The sequence below is a fragment of the Choristoneura fumiferana genome, chromosome 26 (assembly GCF_025370935.1).
Source record: "Choristoneura fumiferana chromosome 26, NRCan_CFum_1, whole genome shotgun sequence".
Classification (NCBI taxonomy): Eukaryota; Metazoa; Arthropoda; class Insecta; order Lepidoptera; family Tortricidae; genus Choristoneura; species Choristoneura fumiferana.
In genome coordinates, this window is record NC_133497.1 from 10652635 (window position 1) to 10676877 (window position 24243).

Sequence of the window (24243 nt, forward strand, 5' to 3'; positions counted from 1 at the left end):
AAGATTGACCACCGTTTATACTCCTCAACAAAACGGAATAAGCGAGAGAAAAAACCGATCGTTACTTGATAAAACCAGATGTCTGTTGATTGAAGCTAATGCACCCAAAAAGCTCTGGGCGGAAGCGGTAGCCACTGCGAACTACTTAATAAATCGAAGTCCTTCCAAAGCCCTAGATGGCACTACACCGTTCCAGAAGTGGGTTGGGCGAACACCATGCGCACATCATCTATACGTATTTGGCAGAAAGACCTTTGTACTGAAAAAGAAGAAACGAGGAAAGCTTACCCAGAACACTAAAGAAGGTGTATTCATGGGATACTCGATGACCTCGAAGGCATACAGAGTCTACATACCTGAAGATAATGATGTGATAACTAGCAGGGACATAAAAGTCATAGATAAAATGTACTTCGCAGAAGGAAATCAGAACTACGAACATCTTGTGACTGAAAAGGGACAGAACTCAAATATATCTGAAAAAGAAAACAAAAGTAGAGGTAAAAATAAAGAAAACAATATACCACAAATTGAAATTGAAATTATAGAGACTAAAAATGAGAACACATTGCAAAATCTAAATTATCAAGAAGATGACGCCTCATCTACAGACGAAATAGAATCTTACGATGACGCATCAGAAATTGTTGAGGCACCTGGAAATGGGAGACCACAAAGACAAAGGCACCAACCAGCGTGGACTAAAGATTTTGTTCTGGATGAAAATGAAGAAAGTCGTTTATTCTCGGAAATGTGTAATTTATCTGAAGAAAATGAAGATGATGACTACTGGCATGATGCAATAAAAGCCGAAATAAGAGCACATGTCAAGAATGGAACCTGGAAAATAGAAAAGAAAAATAAAAACATGAAGGAAGTGGACTACAAGATGATCCTAGAAACAAAGTAGGACCGGATAACAATATTACAAGGAAGGCCAGACTCGTAGCACGGGGTTTACTCAGCGACCAGGCGTTGACTACAATGAAACGTACGCTCCTGTGGCTAAACTAAGTTCGATCAGATCTGTTGTTGGAATAGCAATCGAAGAAGGGTTAAAATTGAACCAGATGGACGTGACAACAGCATATCTGAATGGAGAACTAGAAGAAAAAATAGTAATGAAATATCCGGAATATTTAGAAGAATACCTGACTGAAATCATGGTTGACGAAAGTAGAAAAGAAGATCTGACGTTATACAACAAAACAGTTGAAATGTTAAAAGACATAAAAAATAATTCCAAAGGGAAAGTCTGCCGTCTTATAAAAGCTCTATATGGACTTAAGCAGGCAGGGAGGCAGTGGTATAAGAAACTCGACACAGAATTAAAGAACATTGGTTTCAAAGCTTCAGAAGCTGACCCATGTGTATATCTACTAGAGAAAAGAGGAGTTAAAATAATCATAGTAATTTATGTCGATGACCTTTTAATTGCCTACTCATGTCCAAGAAAGCTCCAAGAAATAAAAGACCTGCTAAACACGAAATTTGAGCTGAAAGACTTATCGACACCTAAACGTTTGATTGGAATTGATGTAACCTACAAAAGAGACGAAATTAAACTAAACCAAGAGAAGTTCATAGAAGAAACTCTCAAAAAGTTTAAAATGGAAGACTGCAAATCTGTTTCTACGCCTATAGAGCCAGGTCTTATTCTAGAGAAAGGTGAAAAAGATGATCGCCTAAACCTTCCATACAAGAACTTAATTGGCACTCTCATGTATATAGCAGTGGCAACTCGCCCTGATATAATGTTTGCTATTAGCTACCTCTCTCAATTTAATGATTGCTATGGAGAAGAGCATTTTAAGTGCGCAAAGAGAGTACTGCGTTACTTGAAAGGAACGAAGAGTGTCGGCCTAATTTTTAGAAAAACTGGTCAAGAACTGTATGGATTGGCAGATGCAGATTGGGGGGCATGTAAACTTGATAGAAAATCTTTTCGGGCTATTGTTTTAAATTTGCTGGGACAGCTGTAAGTTGGATGTCTAAGAAGCAAAGAAGTGTCGCTCTATCTACAGCTGAGGCCGAATATGTGGCCTTAACTGAGGCTGCTAAAGAAGCAATCCATCTAAGAAATCTGTATAAAGATTTAGGAGCTAGCTACGAACGAATCGTCGTATTCAATGACAATCAAGCCGCCCTGAAACTGAGTCAAAACGCTATGGTGACTTCAAAGTCAAAGCATATTGACCTAAAAATGCATTTCATTCGGAACTGTATTCAAGAAGGAGTATTAGAGGTCAATTATCTTCGGACTGAAGATATGGAAGCTGATCTACTGACAAAAGCTTTGGCTGGTCCGCGCCTGTTGAAATTGCGGAACAGCTTGGGATTGTGCTGATGACCACGACAGTGCTGTGAAGAGGAGTGTGAGTACTGGCTGGCACTGCCCTGTCGTATGTGGTTTTCAAATGGTTAGCAACTAAGTTTGTTTATGCTGTCATAACAGAGATTGAGTAAATTCGATAAAGATTCCATTGATATTTTATTGTGCTATTTTATACAACAAATTCGATGCTCCACGTTAGAGAAATCTCACAGAAGGTACAAGCGATCTTGACGTGCCTTTTTATTAAAAAACACTTTTGAAAAATAAGCCACAGCAAATATGTAACAATTAGCAAGGACATATGATCATTTACATGCTTTTGATATCATAAGGAATAGTTACCGTGAACTGCTTCAACTTTGCCCTCTGGCCCCAACATTGCCTGATTCGATTTAGAGTCGATAACTTAGCACCCTTTAGGTTTTTAAACTTTTATCCCCCGTCATAATAATTCCCGTGTAGATAAAAGTTTAAAACCTATAAGAGTGCTAAGTTATCGACTCTAAATCAACTCAGGCAATGTTGGGGCCAGAGGGCAAAGTTGAAACAATTTACGGTACCGTTTTTTTTTAAAGTTTTTCAAACCCTTTTTCTAATGCTAAAAAAACTAGGTCCATAGAATGTCAAGTTAGCCAACGTTTAATTTTAATTTAATTTTTGCATTTTTTATCCACGCAATGTGATGAAAATCATTGTGTGTATCACGGGCAGTAAGGGGATTACAAATTCGAGTTATTTCTAATAGATCGGAATCCAAAAGCTTAATGGTTACTTGACCTGAAATGTAAATTTCACAATTATTATTATTATGATCTTTATTTTTCTTTCATTCTTAGGTTTAGGTTTTTATAATAGCTCTAAAAAGTAAAATACAGAAAAGTACATACAAAATAAAAATATTATAAAAACCTAACCTAGTTTGCCGCCGGTACCGTTACCGCAGGGCAGGGCCCAAGCTACCGGTGGTCAGGGCCGCAGAGTTAGGAACCTCCGGACGATGCGTGCCGTGTCCAGAAGTACCGCCTTCTGTATCTGGCCCTTGATCTTATTATTATTATTTTAATTTATGACGGTGTAAGCATTCTACACTTACACTGAACGTAGATAATAGTTAGTGTTTAGTTTTGTAACTAAGGGACCCCCATACATCCCTGTATTATTATTATCATCATTTTTTGTATTTAATTGTATACTGTAGTTTTTAAGTATTTTACTTGTAATTATTTTATGTTGAAAAAATGACTTTCTTCCAAGTTTCTTGCGGCGCATTCTTCTTGGCAATGATGGTCTTTCCGAAAGCGCTGATAGTTTCAAAAATGACGTGTAAAAGTGCCCCTTGCGGCCTATTTACTGAATAAATTATTTGAATTTTGAATTTGAGATTCTAGTTAGTAAGCACGTTATTACGTCCCTTAATGCACAATATAGTATAACAGCCGTATCACCCACCTTCTTCCTCCTCTCATTGATAGCCTCCAGCTCATCGGCGATCTGCTGGCTCTCCACATGGTTCTGCTGCAGCAGCTTGTCCCCGTGGCTGTTGAGGGTGGCCAGGCGCTCGTCCTGCGCCACCAGAAGCTTCTCGAACGCCTCGTGCTTCTTCAGAATGTTGTCCACTTCTTCTACGCTGCAGGTGGGGGATATCTCCGTGCCTGATGGAGAAGAGGAGGATTAGCACGCGTTTCCAACAGTGCGAGGTGGCTAAGCGGAGCGAGGATGCGAAACTTTGGGACTGTTTTCACGAAAGATGGTGGCGCGTTGCTGCAGCGCATACCACCAACTGTCTACCCTGGAATCGACCCAATGCACGCCAATGCAATTACGCATTCTCACTGGTCTACTTGTCTACTGGTCTACTAGTTTACTGGTCTGCTAGTCCAAAAGTCTACTGTTCTATTAGTTTACTGTACTAGTCTACTAGCCTACTAGTCTTAGTCTACTGGTGTACTCACTGAGCGCGGCCTCCTGCGCAGCAGAGTGCGCGTGCAGCTGTTTAGCGTCGCGCAGGAAGCAGTGCAGGTCGATCAGCTGATCCAGCGCTACCTGTCGCGCCGCCCAGGCACCGTGGAGCTTCGCTCGCTCTTCCACCAGAGCGGCGCATTGTTCTTCAATCTCCTGTAACACAAACAAGTACAATGAGGGCTATCGCGAATGAATTCGCCGCTAGAGGCGCTAGTGTAGCGTGAGGTCTCCGAAATGTCAAATCTCATAGTTATTGGGTGAGCTACGCGGGTTTATTTATAATTATAATATTTTTGTGAATATTTTGCAATATTTGAAATTAATTATGGCAAATATGCGTTCCGGGGCAATGAATGTCTGTGTTTTGAGACAGTTTTGTCTTTCGGAAACCTTTGTCCTCCCTTTTATCCGAACAAAACAGGGACTATGCAACACTGTGGCATGCTCGATATTTATATGGTACGGTTTTAAGGTGTATTAAATATGATTTTAATGTAAACTTTATTTTCACGCCCGTAATAACAGACTTTCAAAACCATACTTAAAAACCTCACGCGACAGTGCGCCATCTAGTGAGACAAAAAACGATAGCCCTCATTGTAGCAATTTAATTTTGCTACCTCTTTTTTATTACTAGGATACTTGAACTAGAAATTTAAAAGAAGGCGCGAAATTGTTTGTGGCATTTTTAAATACGTTTTTTTTTATTCGACTGGATGGCAAACGAGCAAGTGGGTCTCCTGGTGGTAAGAGATCACCACCGCCCATAAACATCTGCAACACCAGGGGTATTGCAGACGCGTTGCCAACCTAGAGGCCTAAGATGGGATACCTTAAGTGCCAGTAATTTCACCAGCTGTCTTACTCTCCACGCCGAAACACAACAGTGCAAGCACAGCTGCTTCACGGCAGGATTAGCGAGCAAGATGGTGGTAGCAATCCGGGCGGACCTTGCACAAGGTCCTACCACCTGCAAACGTTGTCTCTTTCTGAAGTAAATCTTAGTCCAGGACTAAAAAATCGGTAGAAGGAATTTGATCTTCACGAACATTTGGCTGTTTGGATTGATAAAAAGTGCATTTAAAAAGTACAGTAATGGAATTTTATACAATTTCCCGGCGAATAACGAAACGTTACGATGCACGTCAAATCTACTTATGTCCAGCAATGTTGTATGAAATTCCATTATTGTCCTCGTGCTTTACAAAGACGTACTTCGCGTTCTATTATTACGAAGATCAGGACGGCTTTTACTTGGGTCTTTGTGAAAAGAATAACGTCAACTTAACAGTTGACGTTATTCGTTATTGTTGGTTTAATAGGTCTAAAGCTGCCCTGTTAAGACATTAGTTTCGTTTTGTTCGTTTTGTTCATCTAAATTATTGTTTAATAGGTCATTTATATTCTTTGTACGTGTTACTCTACTGTATAATTTAATAGTGGCATATTTGCTGGTCTATGTTTCGTTTAAGTCTTATTTTCTTAAGTTTTTTTTTTCTATATTGTACCGTTTTTTGCCCAAATAAACATTAAACATTAAACTTTTACTGGTATTTTTATGAATATTGTAATTACCTGCGCGCTGGGATGTCTCGCCCACACCAGCTCCTGCCCAGCCTGCAGCGCGTCCCGGAAGCTGCCGTCCCTGGCGTCCAGCTCGGCGCGCGTGGCGGCGTGCTCGGCGCGCGCGGCCACCGCAGACACGGCGTCGCGCACGCGCAGCGGCTGGCACGTGCTCGCGCGCAGCGCCGACGACCAGCTCGTGAGGTCGCGGACCTGATGGATGGGGGGGGGGGGATCACATGTTTTAAAATGGCTTTATTGTATTTAAAGGTGTATTAAGCAGCTTGGAAGTGTCTAACGTGTCTAAAAAAATATATCTTAGTCTTAGAGTGTTTTTGAAATATCTTTAACGTGCCTTAAGATGTCCGAGATAGTTTTAAAATGGTTTTACCGTATCTTAGTGATTTTTAAATTTCTTTAACGTGCCTTAAAATGTCCTTAGCGTGTTAATGTGCTTGAAGGCATATCAGAGTGTTTTGTGTTCAATGTGTCTTCAAATGCCTTAAAAAGTGTTTTACAATATGTTTAACGTGACTTCAGATAATCTTGGAGTGTTTTAAAATACCTTAAAGTGTTTTAAAATGCCTTTAGATGTCTTAAAATACTTGAGGTGTTTTAAGATATTTTAAAATGTTTTAAAATGGCTTTAGGTGATTTAAACCATTTTAAAGTCTCTCATATCATCTTTGCACCCGCATAGCCAACGTTCGCGCGACATCGCAAGATCGCAACATGTTCTACGCTGAGAGAGCTTGCAACGCATGTTGCACGTTCACTCACCTGTTGCCTGAACTGTTGCAGCAACAGGTGCTGTTGCAACGCGTCGCGGCGCGCGTCCGCGGCCGCCCGCAACATGTTCCACGCCTCCGTGAGCGCTTGTTGCTGCAACGCTATCTGTTCCACGTTGCCGCCCGGGCACAGGCGTTGGAGACGCGAGCCTTCCTCTTGGAGGACCTGAAATAGTTATTTGTGTCACAAGGGAGCAAAATGGTGTATTTACGGCGAGGGCGTACATTGAATCCAGAATGTAGCGAAGGATTCTGCAATAGAATCCTGAGCGTAGCGAGGGATTCTAAAGTAGAATCCTGAGCGTAATGAGGGATTCAAATGTTAACGCCCAAGATGAAAATATTTTTGCTCCCGAGTTGCTCATACAACTTTTCACACCGAGCATTAAGAAACTTGAAAAAGAAAAATCTAAATATTATTAAAGAACAACCAGCATAGAAAATGGCGTGGCTTTACAATTATCAACTTAAAAAAAAACAATTTGCAACAAAACGCTTAGAAAAGCCTTGAACAGAAAAGTTGCACTTTGCTCCCTCTCGACAGGGAGGAAAAGTTACTTTTCTGAAGGAGAGGTGTGAAAAAGTTAATTAAAGTAGCTGTAGATGGCTTTAGTTAGCCGTTATTTGGTCGTTTCTAAAGCTGCGGCTCCACTGAGGCGGAGGCGAGCGGAGAGGAGACGTGAAGGGATCGATCTCTACACGTCTGATGATAATGAGGCGGAGACGAGATGTAGACTCAACTAGTAGATTGGTCGATACCCACACGTCTCTTCGCCGCTCCGCTCGTCTTTGCCTCAGTGGAGCCGCAGCCCAAGTGGCCCGTTACATGATTTTAGAAAATGACAAATAAATCATGTGTCTTACGTCACCGAGAGTTTAAAGCTTTTTGAGCTTCATTAAATGTCTTGAAGCGACTGAGGGAGGGGGGTGAGGGAGCGTCTGTAAACGTGTATGTTTTAAAATGTTTTAAGGGCGGTAAATAAGGAATTACGAACGAGAGTCTATTATAAGCCCGAAGTCGAAGACTGAGGGCTTTAATGAGACGATGTTCGTAATTCTAGTACCGGTCGTGCGACATACAATGTTTTTCATTGTGTTTTTATAAGGTCTTTAAAAGTGTCACAAAGCTGCTTTAAGACAATATCTTAAAAGGTTTTGAAGCGTCTTGGAAGTGCCATGAGGCGTCTTTACATGTCTTAAAGTGACACAAGGTCTCTCTGAGTGTCTAAAAAGGTCACGAGACGTCTTTGAGTGTCACAAGGCGTCTCTTAATGGCTTAAAGCGTCACAAGGCGTTTTTAAATGTCTTAAAGTGACACAAGGTATCTTTGAGTGTCTTAAAGGGTCACAAGACGTCTTTGAGTGTCACAAGGCGTCTCTTAATGGCTTAAAGCGTCACAAGGTATCTTTGAGTGTCTTAAAGGGTCACAAGACGTCTTTGAGTGTCACAAGGCGTCTCTTAATGGCTTAAAGCGTCACAAGGTATCTTTGAGTGTCTTAAAGGGTCACAAGACGTCTTTGAGTGTCACAAGGCGTTTTTAAATGTCTTTTAAAGCGTCTTCAAGTATCCAAAAGTATCTGAAAGCGTCTGTCGTCGTATGTATGTGGTGTATGGTATATGAGATCAGACCTGCACTTGCGCGTCGATGGCCAGCAGATCGTTCTCCTTGTTGTCGTGGTCGCGGCGCGCGGCGGCGGCGGCGGGCAGGTCCCTCGGGGCGCGGGGCGGCGCCAGCTGCGCGCGCTTGTCGGCCGCACGCGCCAGCAGCTCGCCCACGTCGCGGTGGAAGCGGTGGATCTCGCCGGCCGCGTGCAGCCGAGTGCCGCGCGACCGGATCTGCTCCACCAGACGCTGCCAGGACTCGCTGAGGAGGGAACAATGATAAGTAAAAGAAAAAAAAATGGCCATCACGTGACAGGCATATTCCCTGGTAATTTCAATAAGGTTCCATTTAATAAACAATTTTTTTTATATTGCTTTTCTTTAAGCTCTAAAAAAGGAAATGAACATTAGGTACAGTCAAGGGCATAAATATATGTACGTTCATCATCATCATCCCAGCCTATATACGTCGCACTGCTGGGCACAGGCCTCCTCTCAGAACAAGAGGGCTTGGGCTATAGTTCCCACGCGGGCCCAGTGCGGATTGGGAACTTCACACGCACCATTGAATTGCTTCGCAGGTTTGTGCAGGTTTCCTCACGATGTTTTCCTTCACCGCAAAGCTCGTGGTAAATTTTAAATGTGCACATGAATTTGTAAAAACTCAGAGGTGCGAGCCGGGGTTTGAACCCACGACCCTCTGTTTGAGAGGCGATAGGTCAAACCACTAGGCCACCACGGCTTTTTATGTACGTTAACAAGATGTTAAAATATCTATGCGGCTTTATGTCACCCATAAGGTTGATGTAATACAGGGTGTAATTTTGAACGTGATCCGAAATTAATATTTCTAGCTCAGTTAATGCTGGACATTATTGTCCACCCTAATTCCCCCTAATTTGCATTTATATGCAATAACTTATTGTTTAAATTGGTCATATTAAAGCTCGTATTTCCGAGTCCCTTTCAGAGTTTACTTTAGTTTTTTAGAGAATTTTGTTCAGGACTTTGAAATAGGTTTAGGTTTAAAGATAATTTATTCTCAAAAAGAATTTCACAATTCACTTACTTGAGAAATTACGGGTACTTATACATAAGCGTTAATATTACAATTACAATTGCGAGCGCAAAACATGCGGCGGCCGCGATAATAAAAAGAAAACAAAAATTAGGGTAGAAACTAAATACACCAAGAATCACAAAAGCTAAGTTCCAACATTATTTGTTGCGAAGTGAATGCAATGAGGGCTATCGTTTTTTGTCTCACTAGATGGCGCACTGTTGCGTGAGGTTTTTAGGAGTCTGTTATTACGGGCGTTAAAACAAAATTTAGATTAAAATCATATTTAAAACACCTTAAAACCGTACCATAAAAATATCCAGCAACCACAGTGTTGCTTAGTCCCGTTTTGTTCGGATAAAAAGGGAGGAAAAAAGTTTCCAAAAGACAAAACTGTCTCAAAACACAGACATTCATTGCCCCGTAACGCATAATTGCCATAATTAATTTCAGGTAATGCAAAATATTCACAAAAAAATTCTAATTATAAATAAACCCGCGTAGCTCACCCAAAAACTATGAGATTTGACATTTCGGAGACCTCACGCTACACTAGCGCCTCTAGTGGCGAATTCATACGCGATAGCCCTCATTGACAAACCACGAACAAATCTATAACATATCAAAACCTCAGGATATTCAACTGAAACCACATTCCATACTTTAGGTCCAGGGTCCTTTGCGGTTACATCAATCAAGTTGGTGAATTAATATCAATAATGTATGGAAGTCGCAAATTTTATCTGATTAATTTCGACAAGTGAGTTGTAATGCATTATATTGTCCATTAACTGAGCTAGAAAGTATAATTTAGGATCACATTCAAAATTACACCCTGTACATTTGACATTATGGCTGTATAGATATTTATGCCCTAGACTGTACATGTAAAGTTCTGAGGTAACAAACATAAAACACATATACTTTATGTAAAAAAAATACTGAACTCTTTAAAATTACATTACGACGTATAACGTTTCAAACTTTCGTGATTCTCACTCATAGTCAAAATACCATCTAGGGGAGTGTACACGTGACCACGGCAACTGTAACGTTGCCGAAACGTCGAGGTAAATATTACTTGTGTAAAAATAGCGTGGTAAGTCCCGCATATGGTATTTTGACTACATTACGACGTTTTCCTATTTCAATGGATTTAGTACGATTCGCTTTTCTGTACAAATAAAGCGCACAGGCAATTTATGTAGATGAAAACTCTAGTTTTAAGTTATGATCATGATCAAGACACAAAAGCATAGAATGCCAAGCATATTTTAGTAACATGTTAATTTTTGCACGACGAAATAAAATCGACTGCCGATTCGCGTAATTTAAATTTAGCTGATGAATGAAATTAAAACATTAGGCAGTTGTCTCACCGCCGGCGAGGAAACGATTGGCTATCGACTATTTTCTCGCTCAAGAAACGAACAAAAGATATAAGATCCTGTGTGAGTAAAAGAGACATATATATTAATAATTGATCGCTGGCGGTTCACACTGCCGGCGAGAACTCGCTCTTACACCTTTTGTCGCAGCGACAAGAGCTATAAAACTCGCTGGGCTATAAAACTAGCTCAGCGATACTCGCTCAGCGCTGTTAGCTTGGCGGCCGCCCGGCTCGAGCGAGTGGAGCGAGTAATCGCCCGTCGTGCTCGAACACTCGCTTTTCACTGCTCGCCCACTCGTTTCTAGTTACTCGCTCTGCTAGCTTCTCGCTCATCGTCGGCGGGGGGACAAGTGCCTTAATCGAGTAAAGTAGGTTCAGTATCCTACTCGTACAAATATTATAAATGCAAAAATTTGACGCGTGGTGTGCGAGTTTGTGGGTGGCAGTCTTTACCGGCCCGGACAATACCGACATGGAAATACCGACCCTGTTTTTCGTGTACACCCACATTGAATGCCATGCCACTAAATATCAGCCCGGTATGCATGGTACCGCGGTGACCATTCTTGACCTGATAAATACCGACCAGATAATTATCGGTACGTCAATACCGAACCTGTTTTTCGTGTACACTGAATATTAATGAATTTAGTAGAAAATAACTTAATTTAGTCCTGGCGCTTCGCCGGCTGCTGCCACAATGGAACCTAACACAAACGGGGCGGGATAAACATGTCGGTAATTATTGGCCTCCGATTATCATGCCGGTAATTATCAGGTCGGTAATGTTTGAGCGGTACCTACTTATTCATACCGGGTAGATATTGCGTGGCCGGAATTTACCGATTTTGATTAAAAAAGCTACTGAGTCCACCATGGTCCAGTGTACTCGCAACGCCTCTAACCGGCAGAAATGGAAGCACATCGCTAAGAGGGCTGTCCTCGAAAGGGTCTGCGACCCACCGAACATCTCTCCATGTACCTCGTCTGCGCAACCACGACCACTCTGACAAGAGTGTCCGACTAAGAAGAAGAATTTACCGCGCTGTTATTTCGAAGCCATTTGGACTACCAAATATCAGGTCGGTATTGCTCGGCCGGTAAAGTCATGTCGGTTTTGAGTGCTCCCCTAAGTTTGTTATTCTTTGACGCTAAGGGTCTCTTTGCGTCTATCAACGCAGAATCGGCATAAGCCGACCAAAAAACGCTTTATATCTATGGTCGATTTGTGAAACCAAGATACTAAAATGACAGTCTTAAATGTCAAATGTAAAAATAATGTGGCCAGCACAAAACGAACAGTGCTGCTGTATGATTTCGGTTTCCGATCATCATCAGGCCTACGCGTCTGTTCCAGACGAATTTTGGCGTGTTGCCTGTGCAAATGCGAAAGTTTGTGTTTGTACGTTTGTCCGTCTTTCACGTCGAAACGGAGCGACGGATCGACGTGATTTCTGGCATAGAGATAGTTTATGGGCCAGAGAGTGATATAGGCTACTTTTGATCCCGGAAAAATGCACAGTTCCCGAGGGAACAGTGCGCGATAACCGAATCCCACGCGGGCGAAGCCGCGGGCAAAAGCTAGCTACATATAGTAGAAAAACAAGATGTCTAAAAAATATGATTGGTTTTTTTGGAGTCTTTTTTTTTTATTTCAACTCCAAATTTGTTACTTTTACGGGTAAAAGACTCCAAAAAAACCAATCGTAATTTGATTGCTTAGTAGCGACATCTCTTGTCTGGGTGAGCGGTTGGTTCCGAAAGAATGTGACGTCTCTTGACGCAACATAGATGTCGCTAGTGCTGCTGCTTAAGTAGCATAGTAGATATAAGCAACCTGAGATATGTATGGGGTTATAGCACGCAGCACGGTTTGCTGAGGACCTGGGTTCGATTCCCAGCGCTGGTCCCTTTTTCTGGTTATTCTGTGCATCTGTCTCAGTTTGTATTTTCGGTCTAAAAAATAATCTAAGATCACCAAATTCTACAGCCCATTCATCGAAAATGTGACCATGAGTTGAGGCGCGGTTGGTACAGCGGTTGATGACCTTTTAACACTGCACCAATGGCCGACAGTTGAAGACAGTTTAACAAAGCAAACAAACAGCTAAACAAACACGGACAGGCGACACTGACAAAGCGGTAACTGTTGCTGTTACCGTAGGTTTTTAAGAACTCCCAGCGCCTCCTCCCTCGTCTCGTCCCTGTATGTACATCATTATTTTACTTTAACAATAACTTCAAGCAGTATCAACAATGAAATAACTTCAAGCAGTATCAACAATGAAATAAGGGATAAGTTCACCTTTGTACGTATTATCCTGTTATCTAAAGACCTCTAGCGCCATCTAGTTGTCATATAGAACAACTGAAGCATCCCACATCGCGCTATCGAAGTTTTATATTAAAACAAATTATTCAAAACTAAGGATACAGCGGATACACATACATATAAAGAATAAAATCATAAATAAAAGTAAATTAATTAATTATTAAATACCTATTTAAAACTTTAAACTAAATTAAATCTTAATAATGCCCCCGTGGCATGGTGCCCAAAAGGCTGGCAGCATTCCCTCGTTGAATAGCGATGGCAATTCTTCGAGGGAGATAGCTGCAGGTATATATTTTTTAAGCACGGGCGTCCAATGTTGGACAGAGGTTTCCCCCATAGATCTCCTATTATTTCGGAGGTTGGAGAGACTTAGTATCAGTTCATCTAAAAAAAAGCACTTGCTACTTAGACCAGCTGCTACTTAGACCAGTTGCTACATAGAGCAGTTAAAAAAATACTGTTTATTTCACTGAATTACAAAAATAATCTTCCGCTTACATTATACTTATTGTTTTGTTTCTTTTCTTTTGTACAATAAAGAGTTTACATACATACATACATTCTAATCTTAGATTTTATTATTTTATTTTTATTACTCGTGTGGTGTCGGGTTAGAATTACACCTCTCCATTTCTTCCGTGGATGTCGTAAGAGGCGACTGAGGATATAGGTTAAGGTATACCGTAGGCGACAGGCTAGCAACCTGTCACTATTGTACCTTTTTTGTCAAACTTAAAACCTAAATTGCTAAAAGTGGCTCCGAAGCGGTAACGTTTCGTGTGCTCTGCCTACCATTTGGGAATACAGGCGTGATGTTTGTGTTTTGTGTTTGTGTAATCTTAGATTTTAAAGATTTTAACGAGTCTAATTGTCGTTCTTATATCTAACTCAATAAGGAAATTACATTAATCATAGGATACGCCTACTAATCGGAAAGGCTGTTTGTCAGCATTTTTATTATAAGTGTTTATCAATTAGTTAAACCACTAACTACATTTACTGGAAGTTGCTACTTAGACCAGTTGCTACTTAGACCAGTTGCTACTTAGACCAGTTGCTACTTAGACCAGTTGCTACTTAGACCAGTTGCTACTTAGACCAGTTGCTACTAAGACTAGCTGCTACTTAGACCAGCTGCTTTTTTAGACGAAATGATAATAACCTTGTAATAAACATTAAATGTCAGACGTACCCTAACGCCTCCTGTCGTTTCTCGATGTCTGCTATATAGGGACTCTCAGATGCCAGCAGTTTCTTGGCTAGCTCTTCGCACTGGCTGAACCGTTCAGCGCCGCTTTCCACACGGTGGCGGAGCTCCTCGAACTTGGAGCGCAGGATCTGAGGGAGACCAGTTGTTTGGTGTATCGAATAACGTTTTGCTTGTCATCGTATTTTGTCGGAAAAGTTCGTGTTCGTCTTGCTCTCTCAACTAAATTACTGAAGTTTACGAAGCTAATTGGCATTGATCACATGAAGATTGGTTTTTTGGAATCTTTTTGTATTTTTCATTTCAATTCCAAATTTTTACTTTTACGGTCATCCCGTAAAACCTAAATTGAAATACAAACTGAAATATAGATGCACAGAAAAAACAGAAAAATAAGACCATCACTGGGAATCGAACCCAGGTCCTCGGTAATCCGTACCGCGTATCACCATCAGTGGTGTAGCGGTATAGCACGCGGTACGGATTACCGAGGACCTGGGTTCGATTCCCAGTGATGGTCTTATTTTTCTGTTTTTTCTGTGCATCTATATTTCAGTTTGTATTTCAATTGATCACATTCTTTTTCTTTACAATGTGGTCTAATTCCGAAACCATTTCGAGGAACAGCCGCCAAGTGTTCATACCAGCAAGTGTTCGTAGTCCTGCCCGTAGTCCTCGCTGGCTGCTGCTGCGTACTGCTCCTGGATCCACTCCTCCAGCTCAGCGCTTTCTGCCAGGTATTCATGACTGGAACAAACCAAAAACTAACTAGTTGCTTCCTGCGACTTCGTCCGAGCAGATACGAATTAATATTGTTAACTATACCCTAATTATTATCTTGGCAACAGGCCTTCACACTTTCCTTAGGCTCCAGCTCCCTCTTTTAGAGGTTTAAAGTAAGTCAGTGTCAAAAATTTCCTTATTAATTCAACCTTTTTTTGTGAACTACTTTGTAATATCCGATATAGTTGGATGATAGATATTAGTTAAGATGTTTAGATTTAGTTTTTCTTTAATTGTATACTGTAGTTTTTAAGCAGGTATTTTATTTGTAATTATTTATTTTGAAAATATTACTTTCTGCCAAGTTTCTTGCGGCGCATTCTTCTTGGCAATGATGGTCTTTCCGAAAGCGCTGGTAGTATGTAAAACCGGATAAGTGCGAGTCGGACTCGCGCACGAAGGACTCCGTACCATTATCTATACAACATTAGACATTAGCGAATAAAGGCAAAAACAAGTTTGTTGTATGGGAGTCCCCCTTAAATATTTTAATAATTTGTGAAAATTTCAAATGTCGAACTATTACGACTCAAGAGATAGAGCCCTGTGACACACAGCGGAGTCTCAGTAATATGGTTCCGTTGGCACCCTTTGGGTACGGAACCCTAAAAAGTGAAATGTAAAAGAGCCTTTAGTGGCCACTTACTTACTTTGATACCCACCATACTTTACATTTTGTACTACGATCATATCTGGGATTAGCATGAGTGTTAAAACATAATTGATAAGGACGTGGAATCCTGACCCACCGTGATACAGTTAACACTAGTACGGGGGTCAGATGACGCTTACTTACCTACTGTTTTATTCTGTAAGTACCTAATGTTTCAATAGTATGGAAGCAGTAATTTATGTAACATTATTTTCTCAATAAACATTTATTTATTTAAACGTTCTTAGCCAATCCATTAAATCCATTAAGCCATTCTAGCTAGCCTGAGTCAACGGGGGCAGGCTGAAAACCAGCGCTGGCAGCTTCTGAGCAAGCGCAGCATAAGCTGAGCCTGTTCCTTTGCCACACAGTGCAAGGGACTGGCAAACCCATTTTTTATTAGTTAATAAATAATAATAAATATCACGGGACAATTCACACCAATTGACCTAGTCCCAAAGTAAGCTTAGCAAAGCTTGTGTTATGGGTACTAAGCAACGGATAAATATAATTATATAGATAGATACATACTTAAATACATAGTAAACACCCAAGACTCGAGAACAAACATTCGTATTTTTCATACAAATATCTGCCCCGACACGGGAATCGAACCCGGGACCTCAAGCTTCGTAGTCAGGTTCTCTAACCACTAGGCCATCTGGTCGTCTAAATTTAGTATTTAATTAGTTTATTGTTTATTTGTATTCTGTGTGCCTATCCTGTATTGTTCATGTTGGCAAATAAATCAATCTTCTTCTTCTTGATTGTTTGCAGTATTAGCGAGTGACTCACCGGCAGACGCTCTCGACCAGCGCGCGCTGTCGCTGCGCCGCGAGCCTCTGGAGCCGCTGGAGCGAGTCGTCCAGCGCCCGGTGCCGCGCCAGCAGCGCGCCCCCCGCCTCGTGCCCCCCGCCCGCCATCGACGACGCCACGTGGCCCATCTCAGATATTATAGCTGCGTATGTGTCCAGCTCCAGCTCTACCGCCTGGGGTCAAACCGTTAATAATAATAAATAAAGATCACGGGACACTTGGCACCCATGAGGGCTGTCGCGTATGAATTAGACACTAGAGGCGCTAGTGTAGCGTGAGGTCTCCGAAATGTCAAATCTCATAGTTTTTGGGTGAGCTACGCGGGTTTATTTATAATTAGATTTTTTTGTGAATATTTTGCAATATCTGAAATTAATTATGGCAAATATGCGTTCCGGGGCAATGAATGTCTGTTTTGAGAAAGTTTTGTCTTTCGGAAACCTTTGTCCTCCCTTTTTTCGGAACAAAACGGGACTATGCAACACTGTGGCATGCTCGATATTTTATGGTACGGTTTTAAGTGTATTAAATATGATTTTAATCTAAACTTTGTTTTCACGCCCGTAATAACAGACTTTGAAAGTCATACTTAAAAACCTCACGCAACAGTGCGCCATCTAGTGAGACAAAAAACGATAGCCCTCATTGACCTAGTCCCAAATTAAGCAAAGCTTGTAAACATACTTATATAGATAAACACATACTTAAATTCATATTGAACATCCAAGACCCGAGAACAAAGATTCGTATTATTCATACAAATATCTATATATATTATAAGTACAATGCGTTAATTAAACAACTGAAAGCCTGAAGGTGCGGCCTCATGCACCTGCTCGTCTGGTCACATGAAGTAGCGACAAAGCTGACAATGTTGAGCTTTATCGTTGGAAAAGAACAAAAGACATCTGTTATTTTTTTGTTTTCATTTACTCCGATTTCTTTTATTTAAACCAGCTTCCAAGACCAAGATCATTCCTGCAAGCAGCCAGCTTCTATGGGTGTGTACATGAAAAACGGGGTCGGTATTATCCGAGCCGGTAAAGAGTGTCACCTGTCAAAATGCAATGTAAGCTTCTAATATTCCTGCAAGCAGCCATGTTGGGTCTGCTGCTCGACGCGGCGACTTGACGCTACTTTTTTTCGCCTCTTAAAATACCCTCATTGTTTCCTTACCTTGTGCCTGGTCAGGAGTTGCGTGGCGCGGTGCCGGTCCCTGCCGACGTCTGCCGAAGAGAGCGCAGCCGCCTGCGAAAACATCCATTCCATAATAGTATTTTATGCAACTGTATCGTAATAGGGGTCCTTAAAACACGAGTGTGGGTTTATGAAACGAGGCGTAGCCCAGTTTCATAATAGGGTCACATGAGTGTTTTTAAGCCTAATACGTACAGTTGCATTCAATGTTTTATCTATAACCATATATTAAATCCTCTATCATGTGTTCAAGAACCATTAACGAGAACTAGGTAGGTATGTCTGCCCCACGAGCTGCGCCCGCGACGACCTGCTGCTGCACGTGGTCGCGGCGCCCCCCCCCCCCCCCCCCCCCCCCACTCCGTGCTGTAATGATGTATGAAATCTCATTACGATACAGATTTCTGCATCGTAATGACCATTACGATACAGCCGTGTTCATAATAGATCCAATGTCGTAATGCTGGTCATTACCTATGGTTTTTGAACGCATAATTGAGGATTTACTACATGGGTGTAGATAAACTGACTAATCTACATATACAACTACACTTTGTCTGAAAAACCAAGGAATTACTAAAAAAATGCCCTAAATCCGAACTATTATATGTCGTGGATTACAATAATCAAGCCTTATAGGATTGTAAATTGACTATTACAATATCAAGATGGCGGCGAACGCCGTGTGACCTAACGACCGTTTACGGTGCTTGAGGACGGGCTCGTCGGCCGGAGCGTAATTCTACTTCGGGCTGTAGGGACGACAACACCTGGATTCTGTCAGTTAGCTCTGTACATACTCTGATTGGTTTTGTAATTGAATTATTATCGGTTGGTGAAATAAAACAACTGTGCTCCAACAGAAGTTATTATAGAAGCTCTCACTCAAGTACATACATCATGAACGCATCCTGACGGCGAGACGGAAGTACTCTCATCTATCCATCATCATCATCTCATCTCTGCTCCCGCTCTCGTCGACACATATTAATAAAAAGTTGTAGAACAAAAGTAAATAATATATCTAGAGTTCAAAAGTCGACGGTCAAAATATCTAAACCGAAAATACAAACTGAGACATGCACAGAAAAACCAGAAAGAGGCCAGCGCTGGGAATCAAATCCTTGCTGTTGCTATACCCCTACACCACCGCTGGGCAGGATCTAGACACGAATTTTTTCTTATGCACACATATCTCAGGTTGCTTTTATTCTACTACCTACTTAAGCCAGTACACTAGCGACATCTATGTTCCGCTCTCATCGAGAGACGTGACATTCTTTCGGAACTAACCGCTCACCCAGACAAGAGATGTCGCTACTAAGCAATCAAATTGGGGATGTTAAAGCGAGTTAAAAAGCATTTATCTTTTACTATACATTGCAAAAAAATAGACATCCCCAATTACGTTTCGTTTTTTTTGGAGTCTTTTACCCGTCCCTCCCAGCCTGTATACGTCCCACTGCTGGGCACAGGCCTCCTCTCAGAACAAGAGGGCTTGTCATAGTTCCCACGCGGCTCCTGCTTTTTACCCGTAATAGTAACCAATTTGGAGCTGAAATAAAAAATACAAAAAGACTCCAAAAAAACAATCATAAAATATCTAAAGTAGCGTAGGTTAGGTTAGGTTCGATAATTTTGACCATCGATTCTATGCCCGCTCAGTTATGAGTAGAATCGAACCTTGGATTCAAGTCAGTGGCAGCCTGTATGCTCTATATGCTTGGAGTACCTTGTCAGCGAGCCAGGAGTCGACTTCGAGCGCGTCGTGCAGGAACTGCGCGCGCGCGCAGGGCGGCGTCCAGGCGGGCCGCGCCGCGCGTCCGCCGCCAGCACACCGACCTGTAACGGACTCCAGCTCCGCGCAGAGGGACGCGATCTTTCATACCCAAACATGATTGTAGTTCAAACATCAGTCAAGCGAGCCGGACTCGCAACAGGTTCGTACTTCGTACCATTACCAAATAAGTGGTCTATCAATGAGGGCTATCGTTTTTGTCTCACTAGATGGCGCACTGTTGCGTGAGGTTTTAAGTATGTATGGCTTTCAAGTCTGTATAGGCGTGAAAACAAATTTTGTTAAGAAGGTTGCACACCTATATGTCTTGTCTATGGATTTAAGTATCCAGGCAACCGTCTTTTGAATTCTTTAAACAACTCTGTTCCTTTGCTTTTGTCAAATCGTACTTTCAATAAATACTTTTAATTTTACTTATTTGTTAATTCACATTACATGGTAGCAGAGCGTTGTTCTAAGTAAATATATTCAGAAAGTATTTAGTGTCGAGAGTTTTTCCTATTTGTTATTCAAGTAACAAAAGATGGACAAATCGTTTTACGAAGCAACCAAACTCCAAGTTGGTTGTCTTGACGAAAAGAACTGGACGACATGGAAGTACAAGATAAGTATAGCCTTAAGAGGTTTAGGAGTACTGGAAATTGTAGAAGGAATACTTACCAGACCTAAGCTAGCATCAGATAAAGCTACCTCACAACAGATAGCATTATATGAAGAGCAATTAAAGACTTATCTTAAGGAGACAGTACGGCATTGCTAGTTTATAACGACAAATTTGTCAGATGATAACCTTCAGAAAGTTATGCGATATTCTACGTCTAGAGAGGTATGGCTGAACTGCACCGCTTATATGATGGAGTTTCAGAAGATAGAGCCTATGACCTATGTATGAAATTCTTTGGCTACAAGAAACAAGTTGAAGATGACATAGCTTCCCATTTGTCGAAAATGAAGAACATTTGGTTTTCGCTTACACAAGAATTGCAGAAAAAGATTCAGCGAAATGTGATTTGCCAGAAATTTTTCTTATTTGCAAGATTTTGGAAAACACTTCCTGATGAATACTTTGCATTCAAGTCTAGCTGGTTGTTGATGTCAAAGTCTGATCGTACCGTAGATAATCTGACAAGTCAACTATGTTCTCATGAAAGAGCACTATCCTCAAAGAATGAAGAAGATATGGAGGCTTTTTACGTGCGAAGAACAGAATCGAAACTGAAGAAGAATAAAAAACAAATTGACAAACGTGACAAGGAAAAGTGTCACTATTGCGGTGAGATCGGTCATAGAGTCAAAGGATGCTCTAAATGGATAACCGATGGACGTCCGCCGAAGCCAAAACCGTCAACATCGAAGAGTGATTCAAGCGTGAAAGTTAACATGAATCTCATGACTTTTGAAAACAGTAGTTCAAGCTTAGACCATGAAACTGGTTTGTTGACAACGGAGCCACGAGCCATGTTACCCACAGGTGTGATTTGTATGAATCATTTGAAGATTTCGAAGGTGCTCACACGGTAACAACTGCGAATGGAGAAGCAGTTAGGGCTGTCGGCAAAGGCAAGCTGTCTGTACTGGCTGATGTTAAAGGAAACAAACAATTGATCACTCTGAATGACGTGTGGTATGTACCCACCATAAAGAAGAACCTTTTCTCTGTACTTTCGGCCCAAGACAGGCTTTCAAATAGTGTATTTACTTCAGAAGCTACAGAATGTCACTTATCAGTCAATGGCAACATAATGTTATCTGGAAACAGGAAGAAACATGGAGGATTATATCAACTGAAGTTGAGCAATGTTAAACCTGTTAAGCCTTTAGAAATCAATTGCCTAGAATCGAAAAACTTACTACAGCTGTATCATGAAAGGTTGGGACATCAAAATAAGGCTCATGTAAAGAAAGTTGTAGAAAGAGAGCTTGTATAAAGCTGAAACAAGACAGTGAATTATGTGAAGGTTGTATTTATGGAAAATCACATAAAATGAAATTGGGACAAGAGAAAGGCGACTGAAGTTGGGAGAGCTTATACACGCAGATGTTTTGGTCCCTTCAGTTTGTCTATTTCAAAGTTCAAGTATTTTGTAGTCTTTAAGGACGATTTATCAAAATTCCGTTATGTCTACTTATTAAAACAGAAGTCAGAAGTTAGTCAGAAGCTGAAACTGATGTTAGCTGAAATAAAAACAACAGGACATACAGTGAAAGAGCTCCTATCAGATAACGGAGGCGAATTTGATAATCAGGCCGTGAGGAAAATTCTTCAAGAGAATGGCATTCGTCAAAGACTTACAATGCCACATACGCCGGAGCAAAATGGTTCTGCAGAACGCGAAAACAGAACCATTGTTGAGGCTGCAAGAACCATGATGCATGCAAAACAACTGCCCCAAGGGCTGTGGGCTGAATTAGTAAATACTGCAGTCTATATACTTAATCGTACAGGCCCAACGTCAATGGATATAAGTCCTTATGAAATTTGGTACAATAAAAAACCAAGGATACGGCACCTACGAATTATTGGCAGTACTTGCTATGCACATGTTCCAAAAGTCACTAGGAAGAAGTTAGATAAGAAAGCGGTTAAAGGTATACTTATTGGGTATGACAATGATGAGGGATACAGAATCTGGAATAAGGAAAGTAACAAGTTGGTCCGATCCAGAGACGTTACTTTTGAAGAAATAACCTTGAGATCATGTGACCCAGTTAAATTACCAATAAGCGTAAGCCCAATGGAACCGATTTCGTTTGACCTGCCTATATCAGGCATACCGGCAGAACAGTCATCTTCAACAAATACGAATGGAGAATCAAACTTAGATGAAGAAATTTTGGAATCAGATAATAATGAAAGCGAATCAAATATTGACATCGAAGTCCAAACTGATGATTCTTTTATATCAACGAGAGAGGAAGATGATATATCAGATAGTGAAGAGTCGCCTGCCCCTGAAGTCGAAGAAAGGAGGATGACATTGAGAGATAGGTCAACAATAAAACCTCCTACACGGCTTGACGATTTTGTACTGAACATTGGCTTAAGTGAAAGTAAAGAGCCAATTACATACAAAGAGGCAATTGATGGACCTGAACGGGATTGTTGGCGCAAAGCTATGGACAGCGAAATTAGTTCTCTTTCTGAAAATCAAACTTGGGAATTAGTCCGCCCAGAAGGTAAAGTCAGAGCATTGCCCAGCAAGTGGGTGTTTAAACTGAAACTGAACCCGGACGGAAGCATTGATCGCTATAAGGCAAGATTAGTAATCAAAGGCTACTCGCAAAGAGAAGGAATAGACTATGATAAGACTTTCAGTCCTGTAGCTAAATTAAGCACAATCAGAGTTTTATTAAGCATGCCGCTAACGAAGGGTTGACTTTACGTCAGTTTGATGTTGCTACTGCTTTCCTAAATGGAAAATAGAAGAGGAATTGTATATGAAACAGCCTGAAGGATATAATGATGGAACAGGAAGGCTATGCAAGTTAAAAAGAAGCCTCTACGGTTTAAAACAAGCTCCACGCTGCTGGAACATTTGTATCCATGAGTTCTTGATGGAATCGGGATTTAAACAAACCGAAGCGGATCCGTGTTTATATTTTCGTCTACGTGGAAATGCCAAAGTGTTACTAGGCCTGTATGTTGATGACGGTCTTATTGCATCAACGGATGAAGCAGAAGCAGAACACTTTATAGAACACGAATAAAAGCTCGTTTTAAAATCACAACGAAGCCTGCATCTTATTTCCTTGGCTTAGAACTGGAGCGTCAAGCTGATGGTGCTATCCTTGTACACCAAAGAGCCTACGTCAAACGAATACTCGAAAAAATTCGGAATGACGAACTGCAAACCAGCCGCAACACCAGCTGTAAAGGAGTCGCGAGAAAATATTTCCCAAGAAAGCAATTCTATTAATACAGAATTCCCTTTCAGACAAGCTGTGGGAGCACTCAGTTACTTGATGGTGGCGACTCGTCCTGATATAGCTTTTGCTATAAGCGTAGTATCAAGGAAGCTAGAAAACCCATCTACAGAAGATGTGATAAAAGTAAAAAGAATAATGAGGTACCTAAAAGGAACAGAATCTCGAGCCTCATTTACAAACGAAGTGTGTCGACAGGCTTGAATCCTATAGTGATGCAGACCACGGAGGTGACTTAGACACTGGTCACTCGACAAGTGGAATACTCTGTTTACTGCACCGGTCATTAGTCAGCTGGGAAAGCAAGAAACAGAAGTCTGTAGCACTTTCAAGCACAGAAGCCGAGTTGGTCGCCGCTAGCGAAGCCTGCAGAGAAATGGTGTGGCTTAAACGTCTTGTTGGACAGCTGACCTCGCCGCATCACACTCCAACTTTATATGTTGACAATGAAGGAGCAGTGAAGCTAGCGCACAACCCTCCTTACGAGTACCACCGCCGAACAAAACATATTCGCTTACGATACTACTACGTAAGAGAGCGTTAATGATGGTGTTTTGAAAGTCGAGCAAGTTCCCGCTGAAGAGCAGCTTGCTGATATGCTCACCAAGCCGCTATTTAAGCCAAGATTGGCATTCTTATCCCAAAAGATTGGTTTATCACCATGAAAAGAGAAGTGGATGTTAAGAAGGTGCACACCTATATGTCTTGTCTATGATTTAAGTATCCAGGCAACCGTCTTTTGAATTCTTATAACAACTCTGTTCCTTTGCTTTTGTCAAATCTACTTTCAATAAATACTTTATTTACTTATTTGTTAATTCACATTAAACA

At 41.2% G+C, this 24243-nt stretch overlaps 1 protein-coding gene across 1 annotated transcript in view; it reads right to left on the reverse strand.

Annotated features, from left to right (window-relative positions):
- The window catches only part of LOC141443153 (spectrin beta chain, non-erythrocytic 5-like), a 181496-nt gene that overhangs the window by 65657 nt on the left and 91596 nt on the right, over window positions 1-24243 (reverse strand). The window contains 11 exon segments of the mRNA XM_074108361.1: window positions 3785-3987; window positions 4288-4450; window positions 5873-6073; window positions 6641-6814; window positions 8278-8512; window positions 12860-12904; window positions 14228-14373; window positions 14887-14989; window positions 16473-16666; window positions 17670-17741; window positions 19423-19569. Coding sequence (XP_073964462.1) covers window positions 3785-3987; window positions 4288-4450; window positions 5873-6073; window positions 6641-6814; window positions 8278-8512; window positions 12860-12904; window positions 14228-14373; window positions 14887-14989; window positions 16473-16666; window positions 17670-17741; window positions 19423-19569 — 1683 coding nt within the window.